Source organism: Monopterus albus, unplaced genomic scaffold (genome assembly GCF_001952655.1).
Source record: "Monopterus albus unplaced genomic scaffold, M_albus_1.0 scaffold57.1, whole genome shotgun sequence".
In the NCBI taxonomy this organism is placed as follows: Eukaryota; Metazoa; Chordata; class Actinopteri; order Synbranchiformes; family Synbranchidae; genus Monopterus; species Monopterus albus.
In genome coordinates this window covers 1,124,995-1,152,605 of record NW_018127937.1, presented here as the reverse complement: position 1 = coordinate 1,152,605, position 27,611 = coordinate 1,124,995, and the positions used below count along the sequence as shown (strand labels likewise).

Sequence of the window (27,611 nt, the reverse complement as noted above, 5' to 3'; positions counted from 1 at the left end):
GGAGAGGCATTGAGAGATGAGGGTACATCCCTCATCTCTTATATGACCCTTCCTCAGTCCTCGTTTGACCTGGGAGTCATTTCAGTTGAGAGAGGATTGAGGACTCTTCTCCCTGCTCTGAGGAGTGAGGAGGCTGCCTGGAGGAGACATGAGTGAGGATCTGTCCTTAGCAGAAGTCTAATGTGGACCGACACGTCCCTTTATGGGAAATGATGCTTCAGACGAAGGATTGAAGGAAAGAATGTCTTATGTCTCTAAAAACCAGTATTCTAGATTCCTCTCTCCTCACATTTTCTCCTGGGATCTTTCCTGGGCAGGACTAAGACACAAGAAACATGTGAGCAGCTATGTTTTAAAAGTCTTAATTTACCCAGAATTCATAGCAATTAGTCCTACTTCAGATGGTCCATAACTCAATAATTTTGTGCAACAGATACTCTTGCGTGAATCCTGATTCCATGAAGTGCATCTGTTTCCCTCAGTTCTCTTTTCCTTGTGTCTTAGTCCCCTCATGTAAAATGTGGAGAGAAGAATAGAAGAAACCCGCTTTTAGGGACAAGTGACATCCTTCATCTGAAGCATCCAGTTACAATCTAATTTCCGATAAAGGGGTGTGTCGGTTCATAAAGGACTTCATGAAGGATGCTCTCATGTATCCTCATGGCTCCTCCAGAAGCCTTCTCGCTCCTCAGAGCAGGAATTAACAGCTCTGGGACGTCTTTCAAGACAAGTGGACCGGAACGACATCTGGGTCGAGCAAGGAGAAATCAAACAAGAATTCAGATTTACCCTTAGAGCTCTCTCTGAATTCTATTGGTTAGGTCAATGCCACAGTCAAATTATTTGTGAAACTGGCCTCTGTTCATACTTGGAGCCATATACTGTGTATACAAATCAGGCATGGAAAAAATGACAAAATGATACATTTTGCTGAATCAATTTATGTCCTATGTGGACTGCAGGAGCTCAGTCTGAGGTGAGAGGACTGGATTTAAAATTGAATTCCCTCCATAATTAAAGTCGGCATCAGTCAGTTTTAAATGAGAGCTCAGTGAAATGAAAAGTCAGAGGCATCTTCTCTGAGGCTCATCTCTTTACTAGTAATGAACCCCAAACATGCCCTGAGGCAGCCTGGGACTGTTCATACCCCAGACTGTTAGAAAAGAGTGACAGAGGGAGGAAGGTGGAGAAAACAGAAGAAGTAGTGTGATGAGCCCATTTTCAGCTGTGAGACTCAGGGGAACATGTTGCTCACAGCTTCTCAGCATATTTGTACCATAAACTAGAAACCCATGACTGCACTGTGTGCAATGTCTCCTCCGGGATGGTGGTGTTGGTTTACTTAGATGGTTTGGCTTGTTAGCAACCTACTTTGCAACAGTATGGCTGTAAATATTGATGCTGCCCTCTGTTGCTGTCTGGGTTTCCGTTGATCATCAGTGCCGTCATGTCTTTAAGGTTGCAAATATTCTACTTATTACTCCACTACATTTATTTGACAGTTGTTGCTTTGCAGATGTTACATAGGATCAGATCATAGATTAAATATTCACAAGTATTTTAATCTAGTAGCTAAACTAAACTTTATGGTGACAGCTCCACAGGCTGCACAGGGTTAAATGCTAACATCAGCATGCTAACAGTGTTTACCATGCTAACCAGCTTGTTAGTTGGTGCGATAAAGTCCAGCTGAGACTGATGGGAATGTCGCTGGTTTTCCAGGTAAGAATTGGACAAATTAAGTTAATGTCAGTCTGGCCAATAGATGTCGAGACATTTCAGTCTGGACCACGGAATCGTGCCACTGGCTAAAAGTACTTCTTACATATTAAAGCATCACTAATACTGATCCAGTAGTGTTGTTTATAATTTTCAGTTTTCTTGCAAACATATTCATGTGTACTTTTTAAAGTGTATTATTTAGACGATGTTAACAGTCTTTCTTTTCTCATTAAGCTATTATAAAGCCTGATTTTGACAGTTGTGCTCAGAGCAGTGATGTTTTTGGGTCCGTCTGTCCGACCCATTGTTATGAACATGAAATCTCAGGAAGGCTTCATCGCAATCTTCAGATATGCCTCAAGTTTCCGCTTGTACTCAAGGATGAACTGATTTGATTTTGATGGTCAGTGGTTGCTGTATCCTCATGTTTGTCCTGTGGCTCTGGCTGGTTGGCAGAGGCATACATTTCTAGTTTAGACGTGTTGTGTTGTATGTGCTGCTGTTGTCTGCCTATTGCTGCATTTCTTTGCACACAGCTCACGCTGGACATGTGTGTCCTTGTGAATGTGGCTGCACCGCACAAGATACAAACAGGGGGACCTGGTCATGAAATCACTGCTTCATAGCGCCACCAGTGGTGAAACCCTCCACGTCCTTTAAGTAAAGAATCTGAAGATGTCTTTTAGCTCTTAGCTTGTGACAGACTGGACTGTAAACAAACAGTGCGAAGCTTTAGCAGGTAAACGTTGGTCTTGTAGGCACACCGCAGATCATATTAAACTTCCGTTTCCCTCCTCAGACGGCCGCTCCCTCCTCTTGGCTCCCTGTCTGGCCGACACCCCGGCGTCTCGGGTCCTGGAGCGAGCCGTACTCGAGTCACGCGTTCGAGAGGTGGAGGAGGAGAACCGGCAGATCCGGTTGCAGCTCAGCCAGTCGCAGGGCACCGCTGCCCAACTGCCGGAGGGTAACTATGGCAACCAGCAGTGGGGAGCATCTGCGGACACAGGACCAGAGGACGGGGACAACACAGCAGAGGAGAAGAGCAACCGCACAGAGTGTCCCCGGTCGCCTGCCGTCCAGAAGTGTGAGGTCAGGACATGAAACACAACAGCAGCTGATCAACCCCGCACATCTGTGCGACTCATTAGCAGCAAAAATATCACCCCTTCTTCCTAGAACCATAGGCCAGACACAAAGCATAGAGATACAGATACAGTGGAGACAAAACGCCTTGTTCAGATGTCTGTGAAGCATCAGTCCATGCAAAGAAAATATTTAAACAACCTTTGCAACTTCATATTTTGCCTTCCAAACCTACTTAACTAAATAGAGTAATAGTAAGCAAGGTGCTACAGAGTGTAGCTGCTGACCTGACAGAACAATGTGACATTGTGTAGGTTTAAATAAATAAGTGTGTAAGAAGGTTTATCTGTAAAACTACCATCACAGCAGTTCACATGCACTAATCGATGAACCGAGCTGAAGGAGGTTGACAGGGACTGAAATCTGAGGGAACACACTTGCTCTTTGAAGTTGTTTGCAGCCTTTGAGCTCCAACTTTTCAAAGCCTTTTGCTGCTGAAAAGCAAGTGACATGAAATCATACATATTTGAGAAGCTAAGTATGAAAATTCACATCAGAGAGCGGAGTGGGTGTAAAGTCGTCTCACAAACCCAGAAATGGAGATTTAGTTTTTTTTTAGCTTCTTGGCATCAGAGCTCTGATTCTTGAGGAGAAAACTGATGACACTGTGCAAAAATTCACAACTCAGGTGTTGAGATTAATCGCCCAGGTCACATGTTGTCTTCCAAACTGCTAAAACAGACAGAGATTTGTGGGAGGATGCTGTGAACCTGTGATGTGTAACAGACAGGTGAACTGAACACACTCCTGGCTGCCTCTCACTGAGACTCTGCTGTTGTTTAAACCTCGAGCTGTGACTCTCCTGTTTCCTGTGTCTGCAGCTGATCCACGTAGCGTGCGTCTGTGCCGGTCACAACGCCAGCAGAGACGTGGTCACGCTGGTCAAGTCCGTCCTCTTTCACAGGTGAGTCTGCTCCCACATCACAGTGTGTCCGTCCCTCAGTTGATGAATTTATTCAGTTTTTTTTTTTTTATTCTTTGAAGAGGACTTTGACATGGCTGCAACCTGGATGTGTACCTTGAAAATCCTTTAATAAAAACAGTCTGGAAAGTGCGTTGAGATAGAATGATTTTGCAAATGAAGGCACTACCTTTGATGAAAGGTAGAGGTCGTGCACTTCTCTCCACTGTTTCCATTTCTCAACTGTGTCAATGTTCACTTGAGCAGAAAGTGTTTCCTGACTTCCTTCCTTCCTGCTCTTTTATCATTACAGCTAAGTGTAAAGGTGGTCAATAGTGGCACATTATTCTACATATTATTGCTTTTATAGCAATAATAATGTGTTGTCCTGTCCTGTTTGTCTGTTGTTACAGCTCATGACTCAGTGGATTTAAACGTTAAGAAGATTTCAGCTCTTTTCAGTCAGCTCCATTCAGATTGTTTGTTTTGTTTGTTGTGCTGCTGATCTGATGGTGAATTAAATGGGAATGTGGGGTGTATTTCACTAGTAATGTTTGCAAGTATGCTGCAAATGGAAGTCTAAGTGGTGGTTTTGGAAGAGCTCTCAACAGTTCTGGATGAGCCCCCTGGTTGTTAGTTTATTGGTGGCCAAAGCCGTGTGAGGGTGTTTGCCTGTAACTGTGAAGGTCGTACACTAAAGAGCAAAGTAACGTGTCTGTAAAGAAAAATCTTGAAACGAGTTTTTGTGATCTCTCAGATTAAAAACTGAAAATGTTCCATCTTTTTGTCCAGATGTGAAAAAGATTCATGTCAGCGAAACGCGACACGGCGCTGCTTTCCACTAATGAGGGGTTTGTTTGCTCTCTCTGTGGCTGACTTAATCGCAGGGGTCTAAAGGACATTTTAAAGAGTTTCCTTTGAAAATACATCTGATGTTATTTTGATGTATTTCTTACTGCCAACAACCCCCACATGCAGAGCCAAACCAAAGATGTGTTTGTCTGTCTGTTGGTACTTTTCAGCTCCATTAAATATTTGAAACACCGCACAAACATGTAGTTTAATTATAAACCGCTCAGTCATTTCCTTAAACACTGTTCACGGTAGTTCATATCAAACACGCAGGAGGAAAGTAGTGAATCCATATTTGGTCTCTAGTGTCTGTGGCAGCAGGACGGTGTGTGTGAGTCCGAATCACCTCCAGTGTGTGTTCATGATGAGGAACGTGTCAGCCAGCACAGCAGTGTGGCTACTGGTGGGTTTACTGGTGTCTGGACCAGTGGAGCTCTGTGGCCCAGAGGGAGGAGGGAGATGAGGACATGATAGAGGAGACGCTCAGGGTTGGTTTTGGTCTCGGCATTGGTCAATAGCAACATTAGAAGGAAGGTTTAAAACAGCAGTCCCCAACCTTTTTTGTTCCAGGGACCGGTTTCATGCATGAAAATTTTTCCGTGGACCGGGTAGAGGCGCGGGGGTTCCAATAACAAAAACCTTTGTCAGTTCATAGTATGTAATCTGAATGCAACAATTACACTTTATATTAGGCAATTACAATAATTCCACACTATAATATCAACTCACCATAGTGCAGAGTCAGTGGGAGCCCTGGGCTTGTTTCCCTGCATCTAGAAGAAAAAATTGCAAGGGCTTGTCTTTTAACGCAGGGTGTTTTGTCTCAATGTGGCAGAGCATTTTTGAGGGTTTCATGGCCTTATTAGCCAGTCGGTCACGGCAAATTATGCATAGCAGGTGTGGAGCTTGTGTATCACGTGTTGCGATGAACCCGTAACTTAGGTAGGAATTGTGGTATTTTCTTTTAAATGCAGCTTTCTTTTTGCTGGCAGTCTGTGACCACTCTGCTGTCCCATCGTTTGCTCGTTCCTTCCCGAAAAAGCTCTCCAGTAAATTTTGTTTTATAAAGGGTTAGCTTGTGTCGCTGATGCATAAAATGGCATGCCAGAGTCAAGTGCAGTAGTGAGGCAAGGGCGGAAACGGTCGTTTTTCAAACTAAGACTAATGAAGGAAAAATAACTGTAATTTTAACCACGTTTTTTTTTTTTTTTCCGGCCCGGTACCAAATGATCCACGGACCGGGGGTTGGGGACCCCTGGTTTAAAACACTGGCATTTAAAGCCACACGTTAAAGCTTGAATTGTGACTTTTACTTGTTCTGACCAACACAGTACAAATCTTGTTTTGAGGGAAAATCTGGACAAAAGAAAAGGATGACCCTTAAACACACCTTTCTGATTTTGGCCCCCATGTTTCAGCTGTTCGTGCAGCTCGGCCAATATGTCCAGCAGCTGGTAGATGATCTGAGTTGGTCACCAGAGTTTCCTGGTGCTAAACGAGCACACATGATTTTAGACCAGACCTGCCTAAACCCTGGACCAGGACATTAAACTGCCAAACCAGATCAGCTTGCATTCACTAGAGAAGGAGCAGTGTTGGTGGAATATAACCTACTGTTTCTCCATTTCACAGGAGGAATCCTCTCCACTTTCACTTCATTACGGACACAGTAGCCAACCAGATCCTGAGTTCTCTGTTCCAGTCCTGGATGGTCCCGTCAGTGCAAGTTAGCTTCTATGATGCAGATGAACTCAAGGTAAGAGGATGCCGTGAAAACACACCTCATCAAAAACATCATGCAAATCCTCATCTCAGAGCAGGTCTACAGAGCATCACAGTGTGAGATATCAGTACAACAGGGAGGTCGCAGCCTGTGTCTTCACGTCTGTCCGATCATACGTCACAGTCCCAGCGATTGACGAAGCCTGGTTTTCCAGTGGATACCTTCACCTGGAAGTCAGCAGCATCAAACTAATGTCTGTTGTTTCTAATCGATCAGAGGCACTTTTCAGGTTATGTGATATAGTGCAACACAACCACTCCACAGCCTCTGGAGTAACATCACTGTGTGTGTTTGTATGAGACGTGCACTGTCCACTGGCAAAATGTGACTGATCTACATTAAACACAGGCTATGGCCTCATGTGTCCAGCTCTGGTAAATGCCATGTTTGCAGATAAACAACAGGACTGTAGCAGCCTGTCTGGGTTTTCTTTTTCTCTCAGAATTTTACCAGAAATGATTCTGAATTGAAATGCATTAAATTATTCAACCTGATACTCAGAAAATCAGACTGGCCTTCGTTTACCAGAGCACTGTAGTTGCACTTTAAAACACACATACACACAAAGAAGACCTTAGCAAACTGCACAATTCAAGCAGCGCTCTTTATTCTGTAACATTTTGGAGATACAAGGTTCTTAGCTGGCCACAGTAAATTTCACTTCCTGCAGTTTTCTGAGGAAAACGTGTATCTGGTGACCTTCTGTGTTACCTTCTTTACCACATGGCACTTAAGAATTTATCTCACAGATTCTGAGTTGCTCCTTAAAAATAAAGCACCACAGTCACCACAGTGGGTGTTGGAAAGGTTTTCACTGGGCGGCAGGTATCTAATGTGGACGAGCTGGTGAAACACTTTTCTGCCAAGGTCGAGTGACACTTCAGCACAAAAACACCAAATAATCAACATCGAGTTGATGAGTGTGCCCTCAGAGTGACGGGAATGTGAGGAATGAGCATGAATAAGCGTGTGTGCGTCTGTGTGTCTCCAACCTGCATCTGCCTCCGTCACCCCATCACATTCTCCACACTCACGCTCCTGAACAATGAGTCCTTTGTGCCGTCTGACACGTCGACCGGCCGCCTCCCTCTTCACTTTCCATTAACTCACATTAAACTGTAGAAGAACAGTCGAGACTCTAAGCCGATTATATGTGCAGATGATGCACTTATGCAGATCCAATTACTCTGAATCATGAAAATTAATTAAAAGACACTGTTTGCAGATTCAGAAGAAACACATGGTGCTGCTGAATGCTGCTTTGTGCTAACCCTCGTACAGCGTGCTGCTCCAGCGGATCCATGAGTTGGCACAGCGATGGTTTCAGAAATGAAGCCGCCTAGAAATTTCCAACACCAGTGAATGTGTTTTCTTCTCTCATTTCAGTCCGAGGTCTCGTGGATCCCCAACAAGCACTACTCAGGTATTTACGGCTTGATGAAGCTGACGCTGACCAAAGCTTTGCCCTCTGACCTGTCAAAGGTCATCGTCCTGGACACGGACATCACCTTCGCCACTGACATCGCTGAGCTCTGGGGCATTTTTAGGAAATTTACCGGTAAGATCCTCATATCTTTTTTTCTAATGACAAATCTAGGCAGCAGATTTTTGTACCAAGGCTGCATGGGTCTCTGAATGAGCTCTGAACAGAACTTTGATGGCTAAATGTATAAAATAATCCATGAACTTACATGTGGACTGTTTTTTCTCCCGACTGGTGTCGGTTGGTCTGTTGCAGATAAGCAGGTGATCGGTCTGGTGGAGAACCAGAGTGACTGGTACCTGGGGAACCTGTGGAAAAACCACAAACCCTGGCCCGCGCTGGGACGAGGCTTCAACACAGGTAACTGAGTGAAGCTGATAAAGATGGAAGCAGGACAAACAACGCATGAGACGGCATGTGTCTCCGGTGCTGCAGGGCGGCTGACTGGAGGACGGTTTCACATACTGGACTCATTGATCTGACTGGAGACACCAAGTCCAGTTTTATTTGAAGCTCCTGTGGTTCAGAGCTGAGGTTAGCTGACTTCTTGTGGTGTCTTGCAGGCGTCATTCTTCTCTACTTGGAGCGGCTGCGGAGAATCAGCTGGGAGCAGATGTGGCGGCTGACAGCAGAGAGGGAGCTCATGAGCATGCTCAGTACATCGCTGGCTGACCAGGTCAGTGACTCCGACGGCTACACAACATACTGACATGGTACAAAGATATCCTGGCATTGCCAGACATCTTTATAGCAAATAGCAGAAAACCATCACACCGAGAGGCGACGCAGTGGCGTGATAGTGGTACTGTGCTCAGCTAACCTCGCAGTCTGATGTGTCCTGTGTCCTGAGGAGAGGCCATGCAGAGTCAAAGGAAACCCAGCAGAGTCGGAGGATGTGCTTGTTAAAGCCGTGTGTTGTGTGTCCACTGTGCACAGGACATCTTCAATGCCTTCATCAAGCAGAACCCGGTCCTGGTGCACCAGCTGCCCTGCTTCTGGAACGTCCAGCTGTCTGACCACACTCGCTCCGAGCAGTGCTACACCGAGGTGTCCGACCTCAAGGTACGCTCACACGCGCACGCCCATAGAGAGCCCAGACACGCTGACAGCGAGAGGGTGTGTCAGGGATCGGTGTGTTCCTCCCTGTCACAGCTGCTGCTCAGACACACACTAGCATTATCCCGCTGTTACATCACCAACACCTTGAACTACTGAAGAGTGCAGAGTAGAATGCCACCATCATGGTTAAAAGTACTGCATTTAGAATGGTACTCACATTCAGGTAACCTACAGTAGCAGTACAATGAACCTGAAGGTACGCTGAGGTCAATATACCGTTCAGGATCGGTTATATACAAGCTGTAAAGTTGACAGTAAGTGCACATGGGTAAATGTTCTGCTCCTGACAGGACTTATTAGTGAATGTTGGGGGCGGCTGTGGCTCAGGAGGTAGAGCGGGTCGTTTCCCGGCTTGTCCAGTCAACATGTCGAGGTGTCCTTGAGCAAGACACTGAACCCCCAGTTGCTCCCGGTGATGTCACCGGTGTGTGAATGCGTGAGTGCTTGGGAGTGCGAATGGGTGAATGGCCGAATAATGTGAAAGCGCTTTGAGTGTGCTGTAAAAGCATAGAAAGGCGCTATACATGTATAAGACCATTTACCAATGTGGTGAGCTCATGTACATGAGCAGACTAATCAGCTATATAACTGAGAACAGCTGTGGAGGTGTGCACAGCCTTTTAATTACTGCTGGAGTCACATGTACACACAGACATTCACTGTCTGAGCTTCGGACCCTCTTGTCAGTTTTGAAGATTAGTTTAAAGAAATTGTCTTTACAGTCGCAGTGGGACTGAGCTGAAATAGGAAGCTGTTTACTGACAGCTTCCTGTTTCAGCTTCAGAATAAACTCTGCAAATGAAAGGCATCAAAACCAAAGTGATCTAAAATCTGTGATAGGATTTTATATTTTTGAGATAGTTTTTTATTTTACTTTATCAAGAAACAGCAAGACAAAAAACCTGGTCATACTCCTGATCTCAGAAGTATAACGCTGGTGTAATGTGAGATATTTAAAATAAAGTTTATCAAGAGAAAAGTACATGAGAGGAAATTCCTTCCAAAGCCGATGAAGACCAGGCCTCAGGAGTTTTCCAGCTCCAGGCCTTTATGAATAATATCTGGATTTTCCAGTGAAAGTGTGTCAGTGTTTATTTTTAACACCTGATACTCTGGCAGAGAGACTGGAAACAGACTCATCAGAATGAATAGTTAAAGACAGTTTGGGATCCTGATGTCCAACCTAAGGACACGTGCCTCAAATGACATGTTCAGATGCTCCCTGTAGAAGAAGCAGCATAAATGATGTTGTGTGCACTTGAAGATGTAAAGAGATTAGAGAATGCATTATACTGTATGGTGCCTTCTAGAGGTGACGTAAACCCTGTGCACACATGAGTAGTGTGTGAATAGATGGTCAGGGTTTCAAGCGACAGACAACTCTCACCACATCTGAGCCAAACGCCTGGAAGAACAGCCCCCATGCATGTCTGGCTCTAAACACCACACACTTTATGTATGTCATATAAAATCAGCATCAGCAAAGAATCTATTTACAACTGTCAGATAAAAGTGCACATGAAATGTTGTGTGAACTGAGCAGAGTGCTGTGGCTTCAGGTGATCCACTGGAACTCTCCCAAGAAGCTCCGTGTAAAGAACAAGCACGTGGAGTTCTTCCGGAACCTCTACTTGACCTTCTTGGAGTACGATGGAAACCTGCTGAGGCGGGAGCTGTTCGGCTGCCCGAGTCAGGCCAGTCCAGAGAGTGTCCAGGTAAGACACACAGCTGTGGGGACACTCACTGGCACAGTGCACCTCCTAGCCCCTTACCCTGACAGCCAACAGGGATTTTTACCAGGGCTTAGCAACTCATTTGAACTATTTGTGGACTTACTTGCCAAGGAGTCTGAGTTTAGTGTGCTTTGTTGGAAAAATAAAAAGTATGAAGCAATTATCCAAAGGATTTTCTAAAACACTCTTCTTGGAAAGCATGCAGTCGCTCTGGGAGTCTGTGCAGCAGCAGCCCACAATGAAAGAGCTCCTCGCTCAGAGCTGTGCTGTCGTGTTGCCTCTGTGTCCTCAGCTGCAGGCGGCTCTGGAGGAGCTGGACGAGGACGACCAGTGTTACGACTTCCGTCGGGAGCGTCTCACCGTTCACAGAGTGCACCTCTACTTCCTGCAGTACGAGTACACGCCCACTGAGGACGACACCGATGTCACCCTGGTGGCTCAGCTCTCCATGGACAGGTACAGCCAACACACTGTCTGTGTCTGACTGTAAACACTGCTGTAGATGCTTTTTCTCCAGTGATCAAGGTCCATTCAGTAGCAGTATGTCAAAGCAGAGTTTGTCATGGAGTTGTAGATTAAGAAGTCCTTCAAGTGCTTCACAATCCATGGTGGATTAAAAACACGGCTTGACACGGCAGGTGCCTCACATGACCTTTGTACCAGTTCACCGTGTGAACTGGTACAAAGGTCTCGGGGTTACTAAATTGACCTTTGTGGTGAGATTGTTTATGCAATACAATAACGGCTTTTGTCATTTTCTGCCATTTTTGGTAAATCACATCAGGTCGTGTTAGTACAAGAGCAATTAGTTGGTGAACTGGTTGGTGAGGAATGTGGTAATAGTGTTTTTCCCCCAAAGTCGTTTATCACTAAATTCCTAAATCTTCTCAGTTTTGTTCTTGTGATGTGAGGGTGAACCATTTCTCTCTGTGTTATATCCTTTGGGGTTTTTTAACCGTTAGTGGGAAAGACCTTTGAAGCCATCAGCTCAGACAACCTGCAGTGGCTGTTTCTCAGCATTTTGTGATATTGTATTGTCTAAACAATCGATACAAAAATCAGAGCCATTCTTTGTTAATTGACTTGGTTAAAGTATTTCCAAGTTCCAGCCCCAGTCCTCATCGCCTTCCTCCATAACATGCGGGGCTTCGTCTGTGCTGTGTGCAGGCTGCAGATGCTGGAGGCCATCTGTAAGCACTGGGAAGGCCCCATTAGCCTGGCACTCTACATGTCCGACGCCGAGGCTCAGCAGTTCCTGCGCTACGCTCAGGCCTCCGAGGTCCTCAAGAACCGCAAGAACGTCGGCTACCACATCGTCTACAAGGAAGGCCAGTTCTACCCGGTCAACCTGGTGAGGAACGTGGCTCTGAAAAACGCCAACACACCGTACGTGTTCCTGACCGACGTGGACTTCCTGCCTATGTACGGCCTCTATGATTACCTCAGGTAACTGCTCTGCACTGCAGCTCACGCTTTTCAGACAGCTGTTCCTGCATACCCTCGAATATGGGCGGGCCTGTACATGATGCTGACCTCAGGCAGTAACAAGAGCTCCTTGGCTGAACAACATGAGAAACTCTAAAAAGAAGACAGTGTGTGTGACAGCTTAACAAGAGCAGAACTGAGGATGAGACATGAAATGAACATTCAGAGCACTTCTCTGGCACCTCTGCAGCTGCTGCAGTAACACAAGTTGTGTCATACTCGGTTACTCAGATATACAGTTGATGTCAGAGGCTTACATCCACCTAAGCCAAACACATCTAAACCCATTCTGTTACAGCTCCTGACATTTAATCCTATAAACATTCCCTGCCTCAGGCCAGTTAGTGTCTGAAATGTCAGAATAATCTTAGAGACAAAGATTTATTTCCGCTTTTTTTTCTTCCATCTCACTCTTCTTACAATAAGCTGCTGGAGTTTCAGCCCGTTCCTCCTGACAGAACTGGTGGAACTGGGTCTGGTTTGGAGGTGTCCTTGTTCGCACATGCTTTTTCACTTCTGCCCACAAACTTCCTATAGGACTGAGGTCAGGGCCTTGTGATGGCCACTTCAGTACCTTGGCTTTGTTGTCCTGAAGCCGTGTTGCCACATCTTTGGAAATCTGCTTGGGGTCATTGTCCAGTTGGAAGACCCATTGTGACCAAGCTTTAACGTCATGACTGATGTTCTGAGATGTTGCTTCAGTATATCCACATAACCTATTTAAACGTCTGACCCACTGCAGCTGTGATATAGTGAACTATAAGTGAAATCATCTATCTGTAAACAGCTGTTGGAAAATTTACTTGTGTCGTGCATAAAGTCCATGTCCTAACTTTCTTGCCAAAATGAGAGTTTGTTAATATGACCTCTGTTTTAATTACTTCAGCCTAAGTGTATGTAAACCTCTGACTTTAGCTCATTTTGCTTGTCAATAATTATAAATGCTGTTTCAAAGCTGTCAGGTTCAAGTTTGTGCCTGTTGGTTTAAAAGCTGCTTCTTCCCTTCGGTTTGCTCCTGCAGGAAGTCTGTGGTGCAGCTGGGAATGGCGCGCACTAAGAAGGCTCTGGTGGTTCCAGCGTTTGAGACGCTTCGTTACCGTCTATCCTTCCCCAAATCCAAAGCCGAGCTGCTCTCCATGCTGGACATGGGGAGTCTCTACACCTTCAGGTACCTGAATATGGCACACAGACACTGAGTGGTAACTTTTCATATCAGTGGAGGACTGGGGAGAAACAAGTAGACACTTGTATCCTGGACCCTTTTCAACCTCACCTTCTCCTCCTGCCTCCCCAGGTATCATGTGTGGCCCAAAGGTCACGCTCCTACCAACTATGCCAAATGGCGGACAGCCACCACACCCTATAAGGTGGAGTGGGAGCCGGACTTTGAACCGTACGTCGTGGTGAGACGAGACTGTCCAGAGTACGACCAGCGCTTTGTGGGCTTTGGCTGGAACAAGGTGTCCCACATCATGGAGCTGGATGCACAGGTACGTCTGCACCGTGAAGGCTGCCGGGGGGGGGGGGGGGGTCTGTTTAAACAGTCAGTATTCAAGAGATGAGCACTAGATCAGTGAGGGTATTCCACATGTACCTGTGACTTGCTCACACACATACACACACACACTGTGCGCTTTGTGCAGTATACTGTAAGTGTGACAGGTGCCTGTGTCATGAGGCTTCACTATGAGCATGTCTGGGTCTCCTGCACCTCAGATAGTGTTTAATGCAGAGCTCCAACTAAAGAGGTCTGATGTGCACAGAAGACTCACTGCCTGAACATCTTTGTATCACCATGGCAACAGAAGTTTATAGTAAACACAGCAGCAGCAGACAGTGACAATGGCTTCAGGTCAGTGCTGCGGTTCTTTAACTCGTATGAACGTTAAGTAAACACGGAGTGGTCAGTTTATTAGGAACACCTGGCTAACACTGAGTCAGTCTGACCCTACAGTCCTGCAATAAACCCTCCTTCATGAAGGTGATGGTGTTCACTTTGTGTTCACACTGTTTCACAGAGCTGTGATCATTATGGAGGCTGTAGGTTGTGCTGCTGTTCATTTGTACTGGGTTATACTGGTACTTGCTGATATAACACACAGCTTAACCAGCCAGTCTGGCAGAAAGCCAACGGTGATTGTACCAGCTGTGCTGCCTGTTTCCCTCACATTCTCACAAAACATGTTTGAAGACACCCAAAGCACAGAAGTTGTCCTGAGAGAGAGAAATAATAATGAAAACCAGTTTGCTGTTATAGGAAGGTGAATCTCACCACACTGCAGATCACTAGAACTAGTGACTGCGTTCTGCAGACAGCTCATTATTTGCCTGCAGCAGGAACCTGAAGACGATGATGAGAAATACAATCGTGTTTTAAATTGTTACTCCCACATAGCTACGCTAGGTACCAATAACCTTTCAGCGGAGTGGGAGTGAAAGCATTCATGATAGAGTGGTTGTGAAGATTTATAATGAGCCAAAGCTGAATATTTGTTATTGGGATGAGAAAAAATAATTCCCATGCTCATCTGTCTCGACTCTTCAGGAGTATGACCTGATGGTGCTCCCCAACGCTTTCATGATCCACATGCCCCACGCTCCCAGCTTCGACATCTCCAAGTTTCGCTCCAGCTCGAGCTACCGCAACTGTCTGAACACCCTGAAGGACGAGTTCCACCAGGACCTGTCCAGGAAGTATGGATCTGCTGCTCTCAAGTACCTGACCGCCCAGAGGAACCTCTAAACCCAGAAGTGTATCAACCCCTGAACTCCAGGAGCTGTAGTGCACAACGCTGCAGCGTGAGCCGTAGCGCCACTGCGCGCCAATGTGACAAGAAAGCTTTACAGCCCCTTCGAACATTATCGGGCTCCTGTGTATTAACTTTCCAGTCGACTCCACCCGAAGGTGGCTGTGGATGGCACGCAGAGATGAAAACTGTAGAGTTCCTGGACGCTGGATTCCCTGGGCTGGAAAGGACAGCGGAGCGGGTACTGATGGGACGAGCTTTAAGGCTGAGACACTGCAACCATTTTCATACATTCTGACAATCAGGGCTTTTTCCAGAAGACATGAACCGGTGTGTCCTCATGGATATCTGGACATGAAACTCAAAGACACTAAGCGACGGGACCCGTGTCAGAGTGTAAAGCAGAGGACTACATGTTGAGGCCAGTCGAACTGGAGAAGAATTTAAGCCTTATTTAGTAAGATATTTAATGATTTTTGCCCAGTCAAAATCTAAACCAATGAATAATGACCATTGGCATTTACAATGTTTTGATTACAACTTTACATGAGAATCAGTTTATTTTTCCTTTCTATATTTTCTGACCTCTTGAAAAACGACATTGATCATGTCCCAGTAGAAATATGTCCGATTCTCTGTGGGCTTCAGGGATGTGCTTTATGTGTGTGAGTATGATCCAGCTGCATCATATGGCATGTCGTCAACACGCTTCGTGCTCGTCCTCAACGCCATCCTCGCTTCGGTCTTGATCATGTATCTGCCTGCATGCAAACATTTGCACTACATGTTCTCTTCAGGTTAGAAAATATACTTCATTTTGTTTTTCATTCATCCCTATGAGAGAAGCAGAAATCGATCATTGATTGGGACCAACACACGTGACCAACACTGACGACACCTTACAATGAGCTAGTCAGAAGGCTGTTAGCTTTGAAATGAGACTGCGACACTGCGACCAGGCTCAGGAGCTTTTTAGGTTCTTCTTCTTTGTGCTGTTACATCTACTTTAGACTTGAGTCGGGTTGGACACAAACACTACAGTCAAGGCTAGATTGTGTTATGGTACTGAAGAACTATTTGTTATCAAAACTGACAAATCTAAGTTTTTAAGCTGTTTAACTCCAGGTCCACTTTCCACCTGCTCCACCGAGGTGCAGCATCCAAAGGAGACGTGCTGTGGATCTACAGTACATACACTCAGTGGCCAGTTCATTAGGAACACCCGACTCAGTCTAATCCAACAGCCCTCCGGTTTCTCTAAGGTGATGATGTTCAAGTTGTGTTCAAACTGTTGTTGATTTACCTGTGTGAGGTTGTGCTGCACTGTGTTATACTGACAGCTGTTTCTGCTATTTATCCTCACCTTATTGCTGCCTACTGATTGTATGTAGACCCAGTGACGCCAACAGGGAGGCGCTGCCTTTAAACCACAATTTCAAAACTTACATTTATTCCCTTTTGGATCCATTTTTTTTTTATTTTTTTGCCCCAAAAAATAGTGGACCTGTAAAATTCAAAGCAGAGCTGTATGATGTCGCCAAAGGAAAGTGTGTAACTTAGACATGAGGCTTCCTTAGTTAATTGTTCTATTCATAATCTAGTGTTGTTCACTTGGTGTGAGTCTCCTCCTCCACCAGCCATGTTACCATGACATTTAGTGCTGATCATCCTGGTCCCATGAGGATAAATCCCACTGAGTTTGAGTCACTGGTCTCAGTTTTGTCTAAAGCCTCTCAGATCAAAATGTGACTCACCAACTCTGTGGCCCCTGACAAACGACTGCTGGCCAGACCTACCCATGTTTCACTAGATACTGAAGCTCCCCAGCGGTGGAGCAGAGCGTTTGTGACATCACAGTTTCAGCTCCACTACTAAAAGGAAATGTCGGAATGTGACACTGTTGCCTCTCCTCATTCATTAATTCTATTTCAGTTGAAATGGTTTTCATCCACCACAGTGTCCCTTTACTTCCTTACCTGCATTTGGATTAAAGGAGACTGATTCAAGGCCACTGCGACATCCAGAGACTGTAAGGTAGAACTGGGAGCGCCAGCGTACACGGCGGTGCATGTGGCGGCTGTTTGGTGAGGGGTGAGTGCGAACTGTGTCATGACGAACGCTGCTCCCTCCCCGCGCCGCCTCCATTGACTTGTTGTTGATTGTGGTAAATGCTAGTGCCTTTGCCGTATTGTGAAACTGGTTATTGATTGTAATGTTGTACTGACAGGGCCTGGGGACAGTCAGGCACTCTATTTATTATTGTTGACTCAAATCAATCATATTTTTCTATGTAAGTGCTTTAAATAAATTTGCCCTTTTTTATCACTTTGTCTGGGGATTTTAGTTTTTTTCTACACTGACTTGGAAAATGAGCAGCATCTTCAACAAACTGTTCTTATGCTTCCATTGGGATTATTTAGACTTAAGAAGAATTTTAAATGAGTTCTTAGGAGGTTCTGGCTCCAACGTCTCTGGGTGACTCACTCTCTGTTATTTTGATAAACATTACATTTTCTGTGTATTAGTTTTATTATCGAAGGTGTGAAAATACAGTTAAGAACCTTTTAAGTCCAAGGTCATGCACAGTCGATATACTAAAGGTGGATGTTGTTAAAGGGCATGCACCTCTGCAACCAACATCATTTTGTCATAACAAATCTGAGAGAATTTCCACTTCTAAATAGATTATTAAACATTTAAAGGACTATGTGAGTCACAGGTGGACGGAGGTGGGACGTGTGTTCCTCCTCATCTTCTCATCCTCTCTAGAAACTGACAGAGTGGAAGGAGGAGAGAAGAAAAGAGTGAGATCCAAGACCGCCCCAGGGGAAATCGGCCCACATCACACAAGCTGACAACATGGCATTGCTGAGATTAACTCTGTGAAAGGCCGTGGAAAACATCTCTCCACAGGCCATTAATCTGAGATGACATGCAGGAGACAGGCCGGGAGGCGGAGGGTGTGCTGATGGCTGCAACTGAAGCAGGGGAGATGCTTTTATTTTCCAGAGATATTGGTGCTATCATCGCCTCGCTCCCTGTCATGTTTGTTCAGTGCATTCAGTGTATGAATAGGCAATGAAGTGTGTTCCAGTCTCTAAATGTTTTCCATATGAGACCTTGTTTAGGCTGTCACAGGCATGGACACAGTCCTGAGGCAACACAGACTCACACAGTCAGATGGAGCTGTTGTGAAGAAGAGGACAAAGTCATCCAGTGTGACTGGACCACAAAGGCAGTTTGTCACTAGCTAATATGTGATTTTTGGACAATAGGTGGAAGCAGAAGAGACTTGATCAGCTCAAACAAACTGTACTGTGATGGTCAGCAGTGAATGGTGCTACTTCAGATTTGCACTTGGTAAATCATCCATCCATTTATTATCAAGTGCTTATCAGGGGTCAGGTCACAGGGGCAGCAGGTTCGCAGCCCAGACATTTAATCTCCCCAGCGGCACTGTCCAGCTCCTCCTGGGGGCTCCCGAAGCATTCCCAGGCCAGATGAGATATATAATCCCTCCAGCATGTTGTGGGTCTACCCCGGGGCCTCCTGCCAGTTGGATGTGCCTGGAAAACCTCCAATGGGAGGCATCCAGGAAGCATCGTAGTCAGATACCTAAATCAGTTCAACTGGCTTCTTTCAACATGAAGGAGCAGTGGTTCTACTCCGAGCTGACCGTAAATGTCTGAACCTTACACCCTGTCTCTAAGGCCGAGTCCAGACACCCTACAGAGGAAACTCCTTTCAGCTGCTTCATTTCACCATCTCCTCCTTTTGGTCACTACCCAGAGCTTGTGAGCACAGGTGAGCGTTGGAACATAGATCGGCCAGTAAATTAAGAGCTTTGCCTTCTGGCCTTCCAAATCTCCATTTTACCCTCATTTGTGAACAAGACCCTCAGATACTTAAAGCCCTTTGCTCGGGACAACAATCAATTCTCAGCCTGAATGGAGCAACCCACTGTTTTCCAGCAGAGAACCACAGCCTCAGACTTGGAGGTGCTAATTCTCATCCCAACCACTTCATGCTCAGCTGCAAACTTGGTGCGTGCTGGAGGTCATAGTCTGATGAAGTCAGCAGGACCACATCATCTGCAGCAAACAGAGAAGTCATTCTGAGCTCCACAAACTGGATGCACTCCCCCATGACTGATTAAAAAAAAAATGCTGCTCTTAATAATCTGAGGTCTTTCTGTCATGAGTTTTTCATTCACTGATGTCGATTTCCTCCTGCAGTCCAAAGACACATACGGACAGTGGGGTGGACAAATGAAGGCGAGGGACAGGTGCATGCAAACCTCCCAAAACTTGGCTGAGAATCATCATATTTTTAGGTTTTTTTTTAAAATGTCAAAATAATTCTCTGTACATCAGTGATTAAACTACAAACAGGAACCTCTAACTGTGTGCAAGGCAATGTGGAAGCAAGGACGTGTTTAATGCAACACTATCCAAAAGACTTCCAAGAAAAATCAGTTCACTGTATTGATATTTAAGTTCTGCCTCTTGCTGAAACACAGACTAGGCTCAGCCAGTCCTGACACCAGTGCCTGTTTTCTCTGATGTCCAAACTGGCCCTCACTCAGAAACCCTAAGAACTTTCTACTGTTGACAAAGCGCCTTTTTGTTGTGGTAAATCAATGCTCATTACAAGCTAGAAAGTGATAGTGAAAGACACATCAGCTGTGCGTGAACATGCTCAGCCTGACACCATGTGGGTGTGTTACTGATGTGTGATGCTCCACGCTGCTCACTAAGCTGTTAGCCTGCGCTCTAATCTGAAGGGCCTTTGGCTTGATTGCACTCTGCTGTACAGTTAGTCTAATGAGGAGAGGCAGCGTGATGAGCTGCTGGCTGTCACCGGGACCGTGGGAGGGACAGTGCAGTTGCCACTTTATCACATCCTGTCAAATCACGCAGCATTTAATAAAAGCATGGGACGGTGGTGGCTGTGCTCCAGATCGACCATGGAACCTGCTCTCACCTCCTGATCTTCTCTTTCATCTTTCTCTGCGCTCTCCGCCACAAAGACTAGGAGTAGCCTACGTTCAAAGAAGCCATTGTCAGTGATTTATTCATCTGCTGTCCTTGTCCTGTTGGAGCCACTTTGGGCTCAAAGAAGCAGCAGGCATGAATATAGATGAGTTGATCAATTTCAGACAGTTTGCCCACTGAACAACCCCCGCGCTGACGGCCTGGATAGGACGCCTCAGACGCCCCTGGACAGAGCTGTGCTCCAGACTGAGGCTGCTGGGAACTAGCGCACACAGACTACAGTACATGGTCTATGTCATGTGTGACGGGGTCAGTGGTGCACTGTGTCATGTTCCATTCTAACCGGGCTCCTTGTGGCTCTGTCCTCCAGGGGTGGATCTAGAAAATTTTAGATAGGGTGGCCAGGTTGCAGCACAGACTTGGAGATGGGTGGCACGCTGGAAACACAAGTAAAGAGCCAGTTAAATCTTTAGTTTTATTAAATAATAAACTATACATAAGTAAAATTGTTTATTTTGTTTATTTTTTGGCTAACATTAGCTTTGCACCTTATTTGCTCTCGTCCGGGGGCATCACTGCACAGTGGTCCCCCCCCACTGAGCTGATTCATGCCAAGTACTGCACAGCAGCACAGTCAATCAAATGAATGTAAATATGATGCTGTATGCGTGTTATAAAATTAAAACTAATTTGACCAATATGAGTTAAAAGCACCAGAGAAATGCTAGTTGTATTCATTAATACTGACGAGCATCACATTTTGACTCTGCCAGCGGTGGCACCAGTGCCCTGACAGGCCACCCCCTGGAGCCGCCCATGCTGTACTCATGTTTTCTAGCTGTTTCTGTTGTCAACAAAACAAGCAGAGTGGTGCACTTGTTTGAGAGGTTGTTGCATTATTTATTGAGCTCTGACTTTGTGTGTTCTGTGCTGTCCAATCCCTCCTCCCTCCATATTTCTCCTTCTTTTTAGTGTCTGTCTTGGTCTGTGTAACATAACATTTCCAGTATTTTCTCCAAAAAGAAAATATTATTTACATTCTGTTTACATAAATAAATAAACAGAAGTCGTCAGGCTTGGCTGCTGTTTTATTTCCTTCCTTCTGCTTATTTTATGTTGTTATTGAATGCATTTATGTGCATTGTTTATTTCTTGCACTACACTCTCCTGTCAGCATCCTCAGTTGTTTTACAGGTGAAGATGATAAGCCACACCTCTTCCTGCAAAGCCCCTTTTAATCAACAGGAGGCAACAACAGGTGTGTGCCTCATGTGCATAAGAACAGGCGTGTTTGGAGGCGCAACATGTTGGATGGAGCGAAACACGAAACGTGGAGCTGGTAGTTTTGCGTTAGAACGTGTGAGTGTGGCTCTAAACAGCGGGAGCATAAACCAAGCGTCGCTACTTAGGTAAGGAGAGAAGGGAAGCGAGGGGCAGTAGACACGCAGGTGGACTGTCTGGACAGCGTGGACCAGAAACGGTGACGCATCTCGTCATGGCTGAACATATAGGCAGAACAAATATCTGGGAATATGTGCTGAGATCCATGGAGAACAATCTGTGCCTCCGCTCCATCTCAGGTTTACATGTTTGGATGCGGTCTAAACTGCGGTGCAGTCATGTGACTTCCTGTGGACTCACCTGAGTGCTCCCCAGATGTGGTCAGAGCCCCCCGGCCTGCAGCTGCACAAGGTAAGAGCAACTTTCTGATAGAGACAAGTGTCCAGCTGAACTCAGACGGAAATGAATCATCCCAGTTTTCATCAAAAACTATTTTACTGAAATAAAAGAACTAAGTAGGTCTTCGTTGGCCTGTGAGCAGTGGGCTGCTCGTTCTTTAATTGGACAGGTTGAAAAAGTTCGGGTGGGCTATAGGGCGATTTCCACCTGTTAAAGGTTCAGATGCAGTGCAGAGGTTTTCCAGAAGGACAGACGTGAAGCAAAGACTGTCTGTGCATGAGGTGGCTGGGACAGGTGAGTGCAGGGACAAGGGGACGGCAGCTGTTGTCGTTTGGCTGCACAGTCGACAGCTGTTGTTCCCGAGTGTCCTTAAATATCATAGTAACTGTGTCTACGTCCAAGATACGCTGCAAGCAGGAGCTGCCAAGAGCTCATTTGGCCTAATTAATTTTCCAAAATATAAACATTTAGAGGCTTTAAATGGCCTTTACGTTCTAGCCCACAGCATAACTGGCTGAATTCACAGTGACACTGGGGGTCTTGTTTCTTGCAAACGGACCATATCTATATATACCGTATATTTAGACATGCATGTTCAAGCATACCTGGCGGTTAAAGACTATTCTGATTAATTATACGATTAATTATATAATTTAAGGTCACGCACTCCCCTGACCCTCACTCTCCACCCTTCCTCATTTAATTTGTTCATACATTATCATGTTTTATTCATGTCATCCATCCCACTACTTACCACCACCAGAGCCGAGCCAGCCACATTGTTGTGTGCACATGGTTAACGTGGATAAGTTCACAGTGGTTTGTGAATGGTGTTGGAGACTTTAGTGTCTCACACCATGTCTTTTTGTTTTAATATCTTTGTTTTTCACTTGAATCTTGCTGTTTTGTTTTGTTTGCTGTACTCCGTTTTAATTATTATTATTATTATTAATAATGATGATGATGATGATGATAATAATTAATAATGATGATGATGATGATACAGGGCTACTTTTTGTCACAGATCTGGCAACGCAGGGTGTGAGGAGATGTCTGGCACTAGACACGTTTATGTTTGTAGGCAAACAGACGCATTAGGTACAAAGCTAATGTGAGCTCCTATGTTGTCTGCACCACATCTTATAAAAACAGCTGCAGTGTGAAGTCCAGGCCTTTCTGGCTCTTACATGCTCGGAAAGCAGAAATAGTGATGAAACAAACTAATACAACATTTAAATTTCTCAAGAGATCCAAGGACATGTAATGTACCAAGCAGATATGTAGGTCAGAGTGGAAAAGAAACATGAAATCTAATTTGAGTTGAGCTGACTGAGCACAGGTAGCCAACCTTTATTCGGTGTTAAACTGCATGTCCCATGTTGTTTTGCAGTGTCATGTGAGAGTCTCCCACTGACTGTATATAAAAGCTGGACAAACCCACCTAACATCGCCCACTGGGTTTCTGTACAGCGGTGAAGCTCAAGTCCACCGGTGGCGGGGCCCTAGTTCCACCTGTCACCGAGTGGCCACGCCCTTAATTATGCGCAACTTTTAGTCTCAATATGATTTAAATGGGCGACTTATAAAAAATATCACCCCCGTGCAGTTGTTATGGAAGGTGAAAGAGCTATAGTGACAAACCATTTTTTTTGTACCAGGCTGTAAACGCGTTGATTTCTGCTGTGAATTAACAGGGAGTGTGTGGGGACGGAGTCACTTTTTTGGGCCAGCCTCTAGTGGGCGTTTGAGGAACTGCAGGTTTTGGCACTTCCCCTCTGGCTTCACCTCCCAGCCTCAGAGGCTTGGATTCTCCCTGCCTGGAAAGTGTCCATGTCTTCAAAACCCCATGATCCCTGTTTGAAACGCAGGCTTTATGTTGCCAAAAACTGCTTGTTATCCTCTTAGAGCACCAATTTAGGCAACACACAAAGTGATAGTACAACTACTGCACATTTATACACACACTGACTTCATGCAGTGAGCTCAGCAGATGTTGTCAGCAGATGTTTTGGTCTTTGTTCCAGATTGGGAAGACTTGGGGCCACATTGGACGGACACACACACGGCACCAGTTCAGCTTCATTTACCAAATGTTGCAGTGTGCCTCTCTAATGAATCCATCGTGTAAGTGCGTGTTCACCCTTCGCCCTCATTAGTCGCTGCTGCAGCCTCCTCACTGAGCCACGTCAGGTCAGAAATGAGATGAGGGCTCTCTGATTGCCGTCCACTGCTGAGAGGCTCCTCGAGCAGCCTCCCATCAGTGGACAGGAGCAGGGGAAAGTACTTTTTAATGAGCTGGAAAATATGCAGTTTAATTTGAAGTAGAAGTATCAGTCAAACTCCAAAGCAAGTAGCGGGTGTGGCATGGGATAAGCATTATGCTGCTGGCTTGTATATGCACTGAGTAGAGCTCTTGGCATTGTTGCAGTGTTTGCATGTAGTTGCAGTGTTGTGCTCACCGTGTGCACCTGTCCCCAGGTCTGTATCACAACGTTCAAGTCCGTCTGCTTCTCCTTGGCGCTGCCTTGTTTACCTCCCGGGTATTTACCTCCAGGTAGCCCCTGTTATTTGCACGCTGTGTGCTTACTCTGGTTTGCCTGCCTCCTGCTTGCCATACATGTTTACCAGGAAATCTTGTTACATGTGTAGTTGTTTTCTTCAGCCAACCATATCACCTTTTTGTGTGCCCACCAGAGCCATTTACCTGCCTGTGTGTATTCCAACCATATTTTTAATCAGTATCAGTCACCTCCTGTGTCCACATCCTTACCACTGTTGTCACAGTTCCCATGTGCTCCTTGGTTCCCTGCTGCTAGTATTAGCATTCAAGCTTGGCTCACTGTTAAATGCAGCCTCTTCGTCTCGAGACTGCACCTGGGGTACCAACATGTTGCTGTCAGCTGTAGGAGATGTGGTGATCCGTCTCGATCCGTCTCAACATGATCACTATCAGCTTTTTCTGGAGCTTTCCTCTGTATCAGCACACAGTTTGCTCAGTTGTCATGGAGATGTTATCTCTTGTGATTACATTCATAAACCATGTAGGATGTCTTGTCTGGGTTCGCTTAAGTTCATTTTGGAAATGGTATGATAATTCCTGTCTTAACACTGCAGAACTGCAAACGAGGTCAGTTATCCTTCTACATTGTTAAACTTTAAATACCCATTTTTAAAGCCTAAAGATTTTTGTGCATGGGATGATAGGGATCATTACAAACACTGTAGTTCAGTGATAAATGCAATAATCAGATATGCCAGAACTAATTATAGATTCCACCTAATGAACTTTGAAAAGCAAGCAGCCAGACAGTTTGCACAGATGCATACACGCATCCTCCCACTGACAGCAGAGCCTGGAGCCTCCTGGCAGTAGACTAATTAGCTCTGTGTTTCTAAGTGATGTGTTCTCAATTAAAGTAATACACAAATCAACCCACAAGTTCACACACCTCTTTCAGTTCATGTTATCAAGCAAAGCAGGTCATTAGACTGTAGATGCCAAATGCCAGGGTTTAAGAAATGAGACGTATTGATCAAATTATCGTTGAACTGTCAACAGATGGAAGACCTCTCTCTGTCAGAAGGTGAAAGTCTTCCTCAGTTTCACAGTCAATGCGCCAGTTTGAAGTGACACCTCTGAAAACACAGACTGGGGCATCAGCAGCGCTCTCTGTCTGCCATTTCATCTCAGGGTCCAGATTCTGAATGCAAGTCAAAATGCACGGTCAGTGGCTGTGTCCAGAACCACTTCCTGTTCACTGTACAGTGCACCGCATTACTGAGCCATCTGAACAGAGTGTGTGATGGTTGAGTGTGCAAATTTGTCCACCCAATACAGATGGCTACAAGTGAAAGGCAAATCCTGAGTGAATAGGTGTTGGGGCTCGCTGATCAATCTGCAGGTTATTTTCTGGATTACCTGATTCATCTTTTTATTTGTAGGATGAGAGACATTGGAAAAAATGCCCATTTTGTTTCTACAGAGTCCAAGGAATTGTTCTGGCCTCCAGTGGGCCATGTTAACACTTCCATTAAACCGTTGGCTTTAATCGCTGGTTTGCTGACAGTGTGGTGTGTTCTGTTCTCTGTGGCCTGGATTATATTCATCAGTGGAGAAGCCAAACTCTCCAGAGGGCAGGCAGTCAATAAAACACAGACAGGACAATAACCACCCCAGAGTAAATATGATAGATTCATCTGCGTTGTGCCTCTGTGAGTCTAACCGCTGCCGAGCAGGACCGAGCATTGGCCTTCCCTTTATTGAGCTTGTGGGGGGGTGGGACAAAGAGAGGGCAGTGGTTATTGCCATTGATCTGAGGAGGAGGAGGAGTCCTCTGGGCTGTCAGGGGAGTTGGGTTTTGTTGGAGCCACATCTATCCTGCCTCAGCTCTGACACTAATAATTGGCCTGTGCCTGGCCCGGGGCCCCCGGTGGCTCCATTACATCGTACTGCTTGGGCCACAGCTCCTGTCAGCTGGCTCGGGACCAGGGCGCCGTACACTCATCAGAGAGCCAGGGATGAGTCATGAGCTGGAAGCTGCACGGGACCAAATTTTTCTTTAGGTAATAATCCAACTGTTGAAGGCTTGGATCACTGACTGACAGGTTCAAAACTGTTGTTCAAGTCACTTAACATGCAGTTATACATGCAGTTATCATTTATTGATTACCACTAATACAGTATGTACTGTTGTATACATGTATCTATCAAAAAGCAGAAGCAGCATGTTTGTATTTTGAGGAAACAATGACACATTGTGAGCCGCCACATGGAGGAGGATCATACAGACCTGGTGGTTTGAGAAGTTCCTACACCGAGTGAAGACAAATGATCAGCTCTTCAGAGCCACATTTTAGGTCTACAGACATGCTGCATATTCAAACCATCTTTTATGAATTGGTCTGTTCTGAATGAATTTGCATATTGTACAGCAGCCCCGGGGTTCGCCTCGAGGTGAGCTGCTGCTGGAGCAGTGTGCGTGGTACGACTGTTCAGAAGGCCAGGCGTGCGTTGTCATAATTAATCTGTAAGTGAGACAGATGGGAAGAAGAACAGGGTTTGTCCTTGGACATAGCTGATACAAGGCTACGGCGCTCGGACTAGTGTGAACCCAACCATCAGCCACCTTCATCAGCTGCGGCTGATGATTATCATAGTACCTCAGTTTATGCAGATATCATATGAGGAAATGCTCCACTTCAGTTTTTATGTTTTGCTTTGTGAAAGAAAACTGGAGATAGAGGGCTCATTATTCAAACAACACATCTACAGAGCCAGTTTCATTTCCTGGCTGTGGCAGTAAATGTCAAAGCAGGAAACGACTGACAGAGAATAACTTAATCTGCTGTTGTAATTTTGAGGGGGGAGGGAGTCTTGTGTTTAGGTCCCCACAACATTATGTTCTCCACTCAAGGTCCATTTTATTAGCTGTTGTAGAGCTTTTGACCATGTCACAGGGTTTTCATCAGCAGATGGTGTTTGCAGTGTTGCCATGGAGCAGCAGATCTCCACTTTGATCACTTTGAAACATGTTGGTTTATAATCTGAGCTTCAGAGGTGCTGGTGCTAAAGCAGTGGTTATGGTTAGGTTAATGCTGTGTGTCTGTGCACGCTGTGGTGCACATACTGTACATACTGTAATTGGTGCAAGTCTCGACCCAGAGACTGAGGGCGGCTTCATTCTTCAACAGGCTACTTGATGGTGAAGATTTGAATTCAGGCGCATATTAAGGAAATATAATTCTGCATTACTCGTGTATATGTCTGAACCACAGAGAAAGTCTATAAGTCACTGAAAAAAGCCACTTCTCATCACTCCTGAACCTGCCTGAGAATCCTCATGCTTTCACATTTCCTCCAGTCTCAGTGATCCAGTAACAGTTGTCTGTACATCCATGGGCATGCTGCGCACAGGGGCGACGCACAGGGCATTTTAATGGGGACATTTTGACAACGTGGAAACAAATAC

General features: G+C 45.4%; 1 protein-coding gene across 7 annotated transcripts in view; it reads left to right on the top strand.

Moving 5' to 3' along the window:
* The window catches only part of large2 (LARGE xylosyl- and glucuronyltransferase 2), a 163,424-nt gene extending 146,131 nt beyond the window's left edge, over window positions 1-17,293 (top strand). For all 7 annotated transcript variants that reach the window (XM_020602643.1, XM_020602648.1, XM_020602642.1 and 4 more), the window contains 13 exons: window positions 2,522-2,811; window positions 3,687-3,769; window positions 6,251-6,374; window positions 7,788-7,959; window positions 8,140-8,244; window positions 8,448-8,560; window positions 8,821-8,946; window positions 10,563-10,718; window positions 11,029-11,192; window positions 11,904-12,182; window positions 13,243-13,389; window positions 13,516-13,711; window positions 14,767-17,293. In XM_020602643.1, the coding sequence (XP_020458299.1) occupies window positions 2,522-2,811; window positions 3,687-3,769; window positions 6,251-6,374; window positions 7,788-7,959; window positions 8,140-8,244; window positions 8,448-8,560; window positions 8,821-8,946; window positions 10,563-10,718; window positions 11,029-11,192; window positions 11,904-12,182; window positions 13,243-13,389; window positions 13,516-13,711; window positions 14,767-14,964 (2,153 nt within the window). In that variant the 3' untranslated portion in view covers window positions 14,965-17,293. The remainder of the gene's footprint in view (window positions 1-2,521; window positions 2,812-3,686; window positions 3,770-6,250; window positions 6,375-7,787; window positions 7,960-8,139; window positions 8,245-8,447; window positions 8,561-8,820; window positions 8,947-10,562; window positions 10,719-11,028; window positions 11,193-11,903; window positions 12,183-13,242; window positions 13,390-13,515; window positions 13,712-14,766) is intronic.
* Window positions 17,294-27,611: the final 10,318 nt, after the last annotated feature.